Genomic DNA, 12,573 nt, shown 5'->3' with positions numbered 1-12,573 from the left:
GATGGATCATGTCTGCTGGCTTGTCTGACTGTCGGATAAGCTGTCGTGGCTGATTGAATGGGAATATCGTAAACGGTGGTGACCATTACATTGGCCTTCTTCAACATGATCAGGAAGAAAATCCTCAACAAAACATCTTCTCGCCACCCGCTGAACCTCCCAAACCGCAACGATCTTCTCGCTCCACCCGCAAGTTGAAGAAATAATATTTACAATTTTCCTTGATTGATTTTTGAAAGAGATAGATAGTAAAATAAAATTGCTTACTGCATACTGTGAGCTTCTCATAGTGTGCATTAGAAGTTGGAGCAGGTAAGATAGAGCCTGCCCCATTTCTTGGTTAGAGGATGTCCATTGTCATGTAGCTTATTCCTCTCCAGCCTCACTGTTCCTGGCCTGACCCTTTCTCTCATTTGATTTTGGTTCTTTCAAACATGGTGGCTCAGAATCACATATGCAGGGTCAGTGCTACCACTAGGCAAACTAGGCAGCCGCCTAGGGCGCAGTGCTGCCTAGGGGCGCCCGGCCGCTGGTTTCCCTCCGCGTCTGTATGCTCTGCAGGCTGTAGCATGTAACTAACGTTTCAGGCAGCTGCTTCGTCTGACCAGCAGTGTAATTAGAGGCACGGCGCTGCATTGGAGCCAGAGCTAGAGGAAACAGAGCAGATGTTTCCTGTATAGCGCCGCCTCCTGTCACATGGGCAGGGCAAATGGGGTGGAGTCAAATGTGGAGCCATTGGGGCTGCAAAATTAGGCTTCGCCTATGGTCTCAAAAATGCACCAGCCCTGCATATGGGTGTTCCCGAGGTGGGTCTGCATGCAAATGCAGTCCGCCTATAAACACCCACCCCTCCAGACTGACATCCACCCATCAAGCCATTCTGATACTTGCATAGCCCCTCCTAAGAGCCAGTTCGCTGCTTGCATCAGGGCTGGGGGCTCTTGGGAGGAGTACCGAGACAGAGTTCTGCAACATTTTCAGAAAGCTTTGTACAGCCCCCCGCTGGTCCCTCCTACCAGTCATGATCTGCCTACATTGTATACACAGCTAAAATAATGTATGTAATTATAATACACTTTACAGTATAGAAAATATTACACTATACACACAGACCAACATACATACATTACAGTACTTTAAGCCATACTTTAAGCCATAACTCCATATTAAGGTCATTATCATGATTAAGTCGCTACTCTAATATCTTCCTCTGACCAAAGAACATTTCCTCAGTGGATATGGATATGATTATTACAGTAGGTTCTCGAATTATGCGTTTCTTCCATCCAAAAACAATTTTTGATACAGTGGAAAAAAACACTAAGACTTGAAGACCAAGCTGAGAGTTCCCACTGGCATTTCATTACCTTTAGTAGATTGGTAAGACAGTCGATAATGGTGGAGTGAGGAAGGAGGTGGTCTCCAAATTACTGTCATTGAGTCTTCTGTTACATTCATCACAGATACATCCATAGGTGGTGCCACTCCTACATAGAAAACAAGTAAGAAAAGGAAATACAGTACATTAACGGAGATTGTGAAAAATGAAACCTAGTCACTCAAGAATATAAATTAAGGGTTCAGTTAACCTAGAATGTATTTTTCTATTTTATGGTAGATAAAGCGCTTTACAGTTTCAGATTTCTATTAAAGCGGAGTTCCACCTAAAAGTGAAACTTCCACTAATCTGCCTCCTCACCCTCTCCGGTGCCATATTTGGTACCTTTTAGGGGGAGGGGGAATGGATACCTCTTTTTTACAGGTACCCTTCCCCACTTCCGGAGACAGCACCAAGGCACCGTCCCTCAAAAGTTGGGCCCCCTCCTCCTTCCTCTGCCACCAGGCCAATTAAAAAACGCAGCATGCTTTGCACATGCACAGTAGGGAACTGGCTTTGAAACCGAAAGGATTCACTGCCGGTTTCTTTTACCAGGTATGGCGGCAGAAGCACCCGACAGCCAATCTGAAAATCGACTGGGGTGCCGACATCACAGGAACCCAGGACAGGTAAGTGTCCTAATATTAAAGGTCAGCAGCTACAGTCATTTTTCATGGGGGTGGGGTGGCGGAACCCCTCTTTAAGGATGGAGATGAACTTCCCTTGGTGGCCCTGCAAGCACAAGCAAATAGCATTGGTTGTGATTAGGTCAACCAATGAAGGAGAGAGTAATCAAAAGTGCCCATGTGTGAGCCAATTTTTTTGCACCCTCCATTCTCTACTGGCCAAGTTGAAACACTCATTAGTTGCGTATCAACTGACAGCTAAAGAGATGTGATCCATGTTGATTAAGAGATTTGATTTCAAATGCCCTTGGGTGGTAATCAACACCCAATTGTACAATTGTGCCACGTCCTGAATAGTTGAATTGAACGTATAGAGAGAGAAAATGGACTTTGTAGGCACATGAAAAAGTAATAAAGATTATTTAATATTTATAAAGTGGTACAATTTTTTTTACATATAATGCATCCAATGGAATACACAATGACAATGTTAAAACAAAAATCGATCAGCAATTTTTATCATGACTGCAAATTATTGGACACCATTGACACATTTTTGGGACCATTGTAATTTTTACAGCTATTAGTGCTATAAAAATGCACTGATTACTGTGAAAATTACACTGGCAGTGAAGGGGTTAATCACTAGGTGGCGCTGCAGTGGTTAAGTGTGCCCTAGTGAGTGATTCTTACTGTAGGGGGGATGGGCTGTGTGCCGATTACAGGAAGCGGTGATCACTGTCATTGTCACTAGGCAGAGCGGGGAGATGCTTGTTTATATCAGCATCCTCCCGTTCTTCCTCACCGTGAGACGATCGCGGCCATCGAGGACCCGCGGTCGGGCTTACAGAGCTTGCGGCGGGCGCGCATCCACAATGCCGCGATCTTAAAGGGGACATATATATACGTCCTTCTGCCTGTCCGTGCCATGCTGTCGACGTATATAGTCGTGCGCTGGTCAGCAAGCAGTTAATCTGCATACCTTAACCTCTTGACAACCGAGGACGTCCCTGGGACATCCTCGGCTTTGTGCATTGATATCTGAATGATGCCTGCAGCTACAGGCATCATTCAGATATCGCCGTCTTCAGCTGCCGATTCTGTGCATGATAAGAATGATCAAAGCGGCGGTTCCGCCGATTGACTGTTCTTATAGGCAGCGGGACTGGACGTCCCCCCCTCCCGCCACCATCCGGTGCTTCTCCGGGCTCTCCCGTGCCATCGGGGGCCCGGAGAGCGAATAGGTCAGCGCTGCTGGAAAGCATAGAGATGACTGGTGACCAGATCGTCACCAGTCATCTCTATGACCGTCGGAGGCCCGGGCGCGATGTTATGACGTCACGCCCAGTACCCGGAAGTAAACAAAGCCGCAATCGCGGCTGTCGGCATGTGATCGGTAATTTTTTTTTCACCGATTTCATGCTTGTAAGTCTGGAGGAGAGATGTGGGGTCTTATTGACCCCACATCTCTCCATAAAGAGGACCTGTCACACTGATTCCTATTACTAGAGATGTTTACATTCCTTGTAATAGGAATAAAAGTGATAAAAAAAAATTTTTTAACGTGTAAAAATAAAAACAATTAAGTAAAATAATAAAAAAAAAAATCAAAACGCCCCTGTCCCCGTTATCTCGCGCGCAGAAGCGAACACGCATGTAAGTCCCGCCCACATATGTAAACACCGTTCAAACCCCACATGTGAGGTATCATCGCGTTCGTTAGAGCCTGTGCAACAATTCTAGTACTAGACCTCCTCTGTAACTCGAAAATAGTAACCTATAAAAAATGTTAAAGCGTCACCTATGGAGATTTTTAAGTACAGAAGTTTGGCGCCATTCCATGAGTGTGCGCAATTTTTGACATGTTAGGTATCTATTTACTCGGCATCAACATCATCTTTCACATTATATAAAAAAATTGGGCTAACTTTACTGTTTTGTTATTTTTAAATTCATGAAACCATATTTTTTCCCAAAAAAAGGCGTTTGAAGAATTATTGCGCAAATACCGTGTGAGAAAAAAAAGTTTCAATTACAGCCATTTTATTCCCTAGGGTTTCTGCTTAAAATATATAATGTTTGGGGGTTCTGATTAATTTTCTAGCAAACAAATTGTGATTTTTACATGAAGGAGAGAAGTACCAAAATAGGCCCGGTTGTAAAGTGGTTAATGAAGAAACTAAAATAGCTGTGTGGCGGACCACCCATTTTGTAATTTTACAAATTAATAATACCTTTTTCTTGACTTTAAAAACAATTTTAAACCAGCTCACCTGTAGTTACCGTGCCTTCTACCAGCTCTGCTCTTAATGTCCCATGTATGGGCAGGAGGGTGACCAGGTACTCTGTGCTGGGTAACAGATCAATGAGACGGGTTTGCCTGACTGAGGCATCAAGTGAGAGTTCTATTGGTTCATCACCCCCAATGGGGGTATAACTCAGGATGAAGCGGTCAGCTGGAGGAGATGGGTCTGTCCACGAGACATTCACACTGTATGCTGTTATACCAGAGAAATAAAGCTGTGTGATGGGCCGAAAGCCTGTAGGTTTTGGAGAATGAAAAAAAAAAAAAAAGATTTTCCATGAGCAGTTCCATCAAAATTTTATTGCAGTAAATGAGCTGATTTAATAACATAGTACAAGGCACACAATATTGATACTTCACAGGCACCAGTGGCTTGAATTATCTACTGGCTTCTGTTCTTATACCTCTCCAGGGCTCCATTGGCTAGATTTTGCTTCCACAGATGCCAACTTAGTCCTTATTTTCCTCCTAAACTAATCAAACAAGCAAGGGTACCTCACTACTGGCAGCGCATTCTTCTTAACATGTGCAACGGTTGTAGCATCTGCAGAGCCTCAGGTGCAGACAATTTGCCATCAAAGTGCCCTCAAAATATAAGAAGCAGATGCAATATTTAGCTTCAAATACAAAGTACTGGTGCAGTGTTCTGCATCGGCACAGTGACGTCTAACGTTGGCCAAGGAAAGACCAACTGGATGTTCAATAGTATGCAACACTGGGTTTGTCTTCAAACGAACACGGTGCTAAAAAAGGTACAACGTTTTCGAATATTATCTACTTTTTTTTAACAGTGTATTGCAATTTTTCCAGATAAAAAAGGAAAAAGTTTAAGTTGGTTACACACATACAAGGATTATACATTTTACTGGTTGTTGGTCTGTTGAAACTAATACATCTATTAGTCACTTTAAAGATTATGCAAAAAAATATATTTTGTTGGACTAGCTGATTGAATTTAGCACCCTGAAAGATTTTATTTTAGAAAATTCAACATAATTTAAAAAAAAAAAAAACACAATAAAATACATACATTAATGCACGATTATTTTATTTTTAAATATAATAATAACAAAAAAAATTGAAAGATTCGAAATTAATTTACAAAATGTGTGAAGACTGATCTATATAGGGGCGCAAATTATGTGCAGTGATTATAAATGTTTGGGAATAATAAAAGAACAGAAGGAGCTGAAAGCAATTTCATTACAGCATGGATTACAATTTGTGAACTATGACTTGTTTTTAATAACTCAATTTTGGGCAACTGAGCTTGGGCCTCTTATGGAAAAAACTGTTCACTGGGACCTTTGTAATAATATCCTCACATGAATCAAATGAGTATGCCAACATACCTTCACCACATGCTTTAAATGTACTGCAGGTAAAGAGAGTTTTGTGCACAATATCTTGCACCTTACTGGGCTTGTGTGGCGTTGGAAAAAAAAGTATTTTTCAAAGGAATTGTGAAAGGAAGGAGGGCATTGCCTTTTTAAATCAAAAACATTTAGGGTTGTTAAAAAATTATTTCAAGTACCCCCTCCTGCACACATGAAGTCTTGTTGACCATATCCTAAAATAAAGCATATGTCAAGCCTAAAAACATTAATCTTTAGCTTTGAAGACAGCAAGAGAGGCCCGGAGTAAAAGAAAAAGCCTAGATGGAGGGTCAACATCACTGGGTCAGAAGGGGTTTGAGAAAAGGAGTAGTTTTACTAGTGTAGTGCAGGAAGTTTTGCACTCACCCGATTGGTGAAAAAGATGGGAGCAGGAGGGGCTTCAGGAGTTGGTACATTGCAAGGGTTTGGGAGGAGTTAGTTGGAAGAGAGCTTGGATGGGAACTCTTCCCACCATCCCTCCCTAAGGTTTTTTGGGTTGTTTTGGTTTTTCAATTTTTTCTTGCAGGTTTTGGAGCTGGGGAATTTTTGTCAAAGCGGCTAGTGGGGCACGAGGTCCTTGGATGTGTTATAATTAGGAGCAAAAAGATACATTTGTAGGGACCCGCCTGAGGTATAGCTCCCATTATTCTGGCTTGTGGTACCTGTGATGTTGGTTTGTCTCCGGGCCGGTGCTTTATGCAGCTGGAGGTCTAAAAGAAGGTTGTTACACAGGTACTGGGAGTGCATGCCCAGAAGGACCCCTGGAATACTGTTTGATATTCATGTGTTAATATGCTGCTATGGCCATTAATCTCCAGTCTGTACCATGTCTGGTTAATTTATAATAAGTGGTCAGTGGAGTGGTGGTCAGGCACTGGGGTAAAAGCCTCTTTGGTAATCTAGTCATGGTAGGGAAAAAAACCCTATCCAATTTTCATTGCTATCCAAACCAGAGAGATTATCTCTCATTTACTATCCTAACATCCTAACAACAGCTTCACAAGACAGTAAGTGAGGAAAAATCTCCTACTGCAACACAGATATAAATCAGATAGAGCAAGAATGGAACCCCCATCAGCTTTTCACTTCTTCTTGTGTCAGATGTTCATTCATTTCCTCTCTGGTGAAACTGTTGTCACTATTACAGTACGTTATCGAAAATGTCTCTACCAGAGCTTTGGAGGACAGTAAAACCCCAACAGGGCTTCCAATCCTTTCCACTCTATCTAAATCTAAAACAAATTTTTTTACTGGGTAGATAAAGGTAATCTCCCGCCCGGCAGTTGAATAGGGCTGAGGATGCGCCATTAGTTGCTACTATGCCAGTCGCCACTGGAGTCCTAGCAATTAACCAGACATGAGCAGGAAGCTGTCACATTTATGGCAGCATACCAGAACATACATGCCTCACTCTGAGCTCTGGATTAGTTACCAACAGTTTACTAGTCAGTGAATTGGCAGTAATTATTTCTGAATGTGCCATAGCAACACATTCTTAAATTGGTGCAATTAGGAACCCCTGGGATCTGTGCTGGTTCAGTCAGCACCAGAGATTTTGTGCCCCATAATATAAAAAGGAGGTGCCATTACTGAGAGCTAAGAAAGCATATAGGTGCTTCTGGTGGTGATATTGTTTGTTTAAGTGAAGCCTTACTTTATGGCCACCTCCACCCAAGGCCAATATTTCATTTTTTTAGTATTTGGCAAGCTGAATCACATGTACCGTATTTATCGGCGTATACCGCGCACTATTTTGCCCTGAAAATCAGGGCAAAATCGTGGGTGCGCAGTATACGCCGATACCCGATTTCCCGCCATGAGTTTAAATACTGCGCCCGCATATAGCGAGCGCAGTACACTCGTGAATCTTCGGCCAGTCTCGGCGCCTCTCGTACTGACGTCCTGACGTCCTGAGCGTACAGGACGTCAGTGCGAGAGGCGCCCGAGCCTGCCCGAAGATTCACGAGTGTACTGCGCTCGCTATATGCGGGCGCAGTATTCAAAGTCGTGGCGGGAAACGAGCGGGAGGACGCCGCCGAAGGACACCGGACCCGCCGAAGATGGACACCGGACCCGCCGAAGATGGACACCGGACCCGCCGAAGATGGACGCCCGACCCGCCGAAGATGGACGCCCGACCCGCCGAAGAGGACACCCGACGAGGCCGCAGAAGGACGCCGGACCCGACGAGGCCGCAGATGGACGCCGCGCAAGACATCAAAACTGTAAGTACAAAACAACAAAAAATCTTTTTTTCCCACAGGATTGGGGGCCACTTTGGGTGTGCGCGGTATACGCCAGAGCGCGTTATACCGCGATAAATACGGTAAGTTGCTTATACTGTATCTCTAAAGTCTATCCCACACCCACCTAACAGCTGTCCCGAGCCACCCCCAACAAATCATTCTCTGCAGCTATTAACCTGTATACCACCACCCCCTCCCTTTAGAATGTAAGTTTTACGAGCAGGGCCTTCCTGTACCTTCTGTATTAAACTGTACTATAATTGTGTTGTCCCCCCTATACATTGTAAAGCGCTGTGTAAACTGTTGGCTCTATATAAATTGCGTATAATAATAATAATAATAATAATAATAAAGAGTTCTGTCCTGAGATATTTCCAGCAGCGTTCCCAGTACTGTGATGGTCATGACAGTGTCATACACCATTGGTGGATTCTCCAAAATGCAGAACAAAAAATAAATTAAGGAGCCCATCATTATAGCCTCATGAGAGGGGACAAAGACACAAGTAGGGCAAAACAACAAGTTCATTTTACCAATCCTCTCCCCAGCATCATCTTTCCTTTGCTCTCCTGCCTCCAGGTGTTGGAGAAGCCACCCTGTTCAATCTACAAGACTTTCCCAATGTAACAGCATTAATACTAGGTAACTGGCCTAACATGGTTACCTGGAGTACATGCTTCTATGTACCTAGAAGTACTGGGTATGTTCTTCGCTCCCTGCAACCTAATATAGCAGGTGGAATGTTGGAAAGATGTGCTGTTGGAGGAAGGGATACATCTAAGCAAAGCACAGATTTGCTTTAAAGAGGAATTCCAGGTAATATTTTATACATAGTTACATTGGTCCAGCTTGGACCAATGTAACTATGTATATATCATACCTGGCCAAGCCTCCTGGAGACTGGAAATTACGAAGTAGATACGCTATTTCAGTGAACACCACTTTCTTCTGGATCCTGTGTGCTTGAGCGGTTGGCCTTCTGCTTTCTGAGCACAGGATGTTGACATGGGAAGTGACATCATGCTCTCTGCCTCTTCCAGAGAACATTTCATTCATTTCAATTCATTTGGAAAGTGCAAAGCATTCTGAATGACGTCCATGCTGAGTTTCCAATCTTCCGTGTTCAGAATGCATCGGCCAGCTGCTCAGCCTTAGACCGAAAAACGGGATCCCAAAACACGTGACAACCACTGAAGTAGCAATGTCTACTTTAGTGATATCCAGTTTCCAGGGACATTGACCAGTTATTGTATGTGCATAGTTATATTGGTCAAAGCTGGGCCAGTGAAACTATGTATAAAATATTCATACTTGGAATTCCTCTTTAAATATCTAGGGGCAGATCCACAGAGCGAGTACGCCGGCGTATCTACTGATACGCCCGCGTACTTTCAAATTACCTGCGTCGCATCTTTGGTTTGAATCCTCAAACCAAGATACGCATCTGGGTTAGATCCGACAGGTATACGTCCTCGTACGCCTTCGGATCTAAGATGTAATACTTCGGCGTCCGCTGGGTGGCGTTCACGTCATTTTCCGCTTCGGGTATGCAAATGAGCTATTTCCGTCGATCCACGAACGTACGAGCGGCCGGCGCATTTTTTTACGGCGTCTCTAGTCGGCTTTTTCCGGCGTATAGTTAAGGCTGGTATTTCGTCGCGTATAGTTAGACCTGCCATGTTAAGTATGGTCGTCGTTCCCGCGTTTATTTTTTATTTTTTGCGTAAGTCATTCGTGAATCGGGATAGACGTAATTCACGTCTAAGTTAAAAAAAATGACGTCATTTAGCGCAATGCACGGCGCTGTGGATCTGCCCCCTAGTTTTTGGGGGGTCAACATAAGTAGAGAAAAACAATTAAAGAGCAATGTAAAAAACCTAGGCTGTGTCAAAAGGATAGAGAAAATAGAGCCGAATTTGTTTCAGCTGCGTGTACAATTTGCATATTGTCTAGAAATGGCAGTAACAATTTAAGTCTAAAACATTGTTTTCACTTGTAGAAGGGATAATTAATTGATACAGTGCAATGCAAGGCCGGCCATTGTCTCAGCATAATGAATAGTCTTCTATAAATAATTTGCTTTACTTATTTTATTGCTACAAAAATGCAGTGATATTTAAGTAATATTTATGACCTAATTTGTTTTGCACTGAGGTGGTTGTAAAACAAATCTCAGATGCACTAACCAGGTTGTATGTGGGAGTAGGCAGAATAATAATATTAATAACACCGAATCTACTCTGCAGGATTAAAGTTCAGTTTCAGAGCTGGAAGTAAATGCAGGGGCAATGATAATATCAAACAGCAGACTATAAAACACAGAAGAAATAAAGCTGTACCTGTAAAAGCATCCACAGTTGTCTCTCGGCTCTGCTGCCTCCCCCTCTCTGCGATTATTGTAATGGTATATTCTGTTCCTGCGTCCAGGTCGGTGAGATCGTACTGGGTGATTTCAGGGGGGACTGTGATTTCGGAGGCCATGCCAGAAGATGGTGTAAAAGAGATGCGGTAATGGTCGATGGGGCCCTGAGCTTTGGTCCACACCAAGGAGATAGTCTTGTCTGTAGATCCAGTGACCATTAGATCACTTGGGCTATCCAACTCTAAAAGAAAACGCAGACATTAATATCTCACCTGGATAGAGATTACCATTGTGCAACTGCTAGACCCTCAGTGACTCTTTCTATAATTCTTCATATCATATTTGACATCTTCACATATATACAGTAGCAAATAAATTATTCCCGTTTCTATTGGGAAAAGTTGAGTAATAGTTTTGCTGAAATTCTTCAATTGATAATCTTCTAATAAGACTTGACTTAAAGTGGAGTTCCACCCTAAAAATGAACTTTCTATTAACAGCTTACCTTAAATGTAAAAATTTTTTTAAAAAAAAGAAAAATGTTTTACTCACTTCTATCTGGCTGTTACTAGGCAGAATTCTTAATCTGCCTAGTTCCTGGTTCTAGGTGGTTCAACTTCCTTTCTTAAGACCCCATTGCCTCATGGGAAATGATGACACTCCTTTCCCAGGAGTCTCTGGGCATTACTGTGCCTAAAAATCGCCCAGCATGCACCTCTCCCTGAAAACCAGGAAGAAAAAGGAACTGGGCTTCACATGCCCACACAAATGATGGATTCGTCCACAACATGAGCTGGAGGATATAAGGCAAGTGTTTGCAATGATTTCTGGAACGATTGGGGAGCTATTAATATGTTTTAGGGACTATTTAATGTGATTAAATTTAGCTTGCAAAAAAAAAAATTATGCCCGGAACCCCGCTTTAAACACTGATTCGGTTTTCGGTTGGAGGGCTTTAAGATTGCCTTAGCAGGTACAGGTACCCACCTCCTTGATGTGTTTTACCTCTACTGGCTTTATAAGTATTGTGATCAAGCCAGTAGTGATGAAACATGTCAAGGAGGGGGGGGGGGGGGTCCCTGGGTGGGGACAATGTACATACAGCTGTAGGTTTGATGCTTTAAGAAAGAGCTTTAGGAAGAATTGAAAATCAGTTTACAAATGTCCAGAGATGGTAAGCTAAACAAGCTTCTTAAAAAAAACTCTAGCATTAAATATAAACAAAGCATATCCCTCTATGGTGTGTACTTGTCTCAGTCCAGAGCACTGAGTGTAATTTCTGTATGCTGCCGTGTTCCTCTGCTATCTGCATATGAGTAAAAGAGAAGGGATGGGGGCAAAAGAACTTTAGAACTTTATTCATCTGCATATGAGTCTTTTTTTCACAAGTTTACTGACACCAAGAAGTAAAAAGATGACATTGGAGGAAGCGCCAGCACACAACCTGTGATTGGCAGCTTCAGCTTTGCTCCTGTGTGCTGTGTGAAGGGGTGTGTCCTTTCCCTCCAATGAGCTGTCAGAGCTATACCCACTGAACTCTGCACAGTGTAACCTCAGCTCCCCGACCCTGTGTTCTGAAAGTTCAGATAAGAAGTACAAAGTCTGCAATTTGAACAGCTGTAGAGGAAAGATGGCTGCAGATAAACAATAACAACTTATGTAGGAGGGTTTGTTTCATCTCTGTGTATCACCTGAGGTTAGTTACTTCATTGGGTATATGTAAAGATTTACAACCACATTAAGCCTGTAAGTAAGAGAGGTACAAGTCGTAAATAGTACTGTATAGTTCGGCTGTATGATATGTCTCATTATAACTGTTTGATAATTGCAAAAAATACTTGTTGATCCTGCCAGAGATCTTGCCAGCTTATACATTTCTGTGCTATCTGCCTGTGCTGCACTCTTAGTTACATTGGGGTTGAATTACTAAAACCGGAGCGTGCAAAATCTGGTGCAGCTGTGCATTGTAGCCAGTCAGCTTCTAATATCAGCTTGTTCAATTAAGCTTTGACAAATAATCCCATAAATGAACCCCCAAATATAGCATGACCCCCGTAAAAGCTGCAGGTGACAGGGTTCCCCACTGCTGCACAGCCAGGCACATAACATTTTCAGTTTTTATCCAGACACAGTGAACAGTCCTTGAGGTTTGGTTTTGTGTTTTTATTAGAGGGTAATAACTTGGATGGGGATAGGAATTATGGGATGCCCAATTTGAAAGTGAAAAAACAGGGACAACTTTCTCCCTATATTCAAGCTCGATTGATTCTTCTGTACAGC

At 42.8% G+C, this 12,573-nt stretch overlaps 1 protein-coding gene across 1 annotated transcript in view; it reads right to left on the bottom strand.

Moving 5' to 3' along the window:
- Positions 1-12,573, bottom strand: part of LOC120945855 (tenascin-R-like) — a 736,249-nt gene that overhangs the window by 99,966 nt on the left and 623,710 nt on the right. Inside the window, exons 12-14 of the mRNA XM_040360372.1 lie at positions 10,271-10,534; positions 4,278-4,544; positions 1,368-1,487 (exon numbers count right to left, since the gene is read on the bottom strand). Of these exons, the coding sequence (XP_040216306.1) occupies positions 1,368-1,487; positions 4,278-4,544; positions 10,271-10,534 (651 nt within the window). The remainder of the gene's footprint in view (positions 1-1,367; positions 1,488-4,277; positions 4,545-10,270; positions 10,535-12,573) is intronic.

Source organism: Rana temporaria, chromosome 7 (genome assembly GCF_905171775.1).
Source record: "Rana temporaria chromosome 7, aRanTem1.1, whole genome shotgun sequence".
Lineage (NCBI taxonomy): Eukaryota > Metazoa > Chordata > Amphibia > Anura > Ranidae > Rana > Rana temporaria.
The sequence above is the reverse complement of the archived record's forward strand: the minus strand, read 5'-3'. Positions and strand labels throughout refer to the sequence as shown.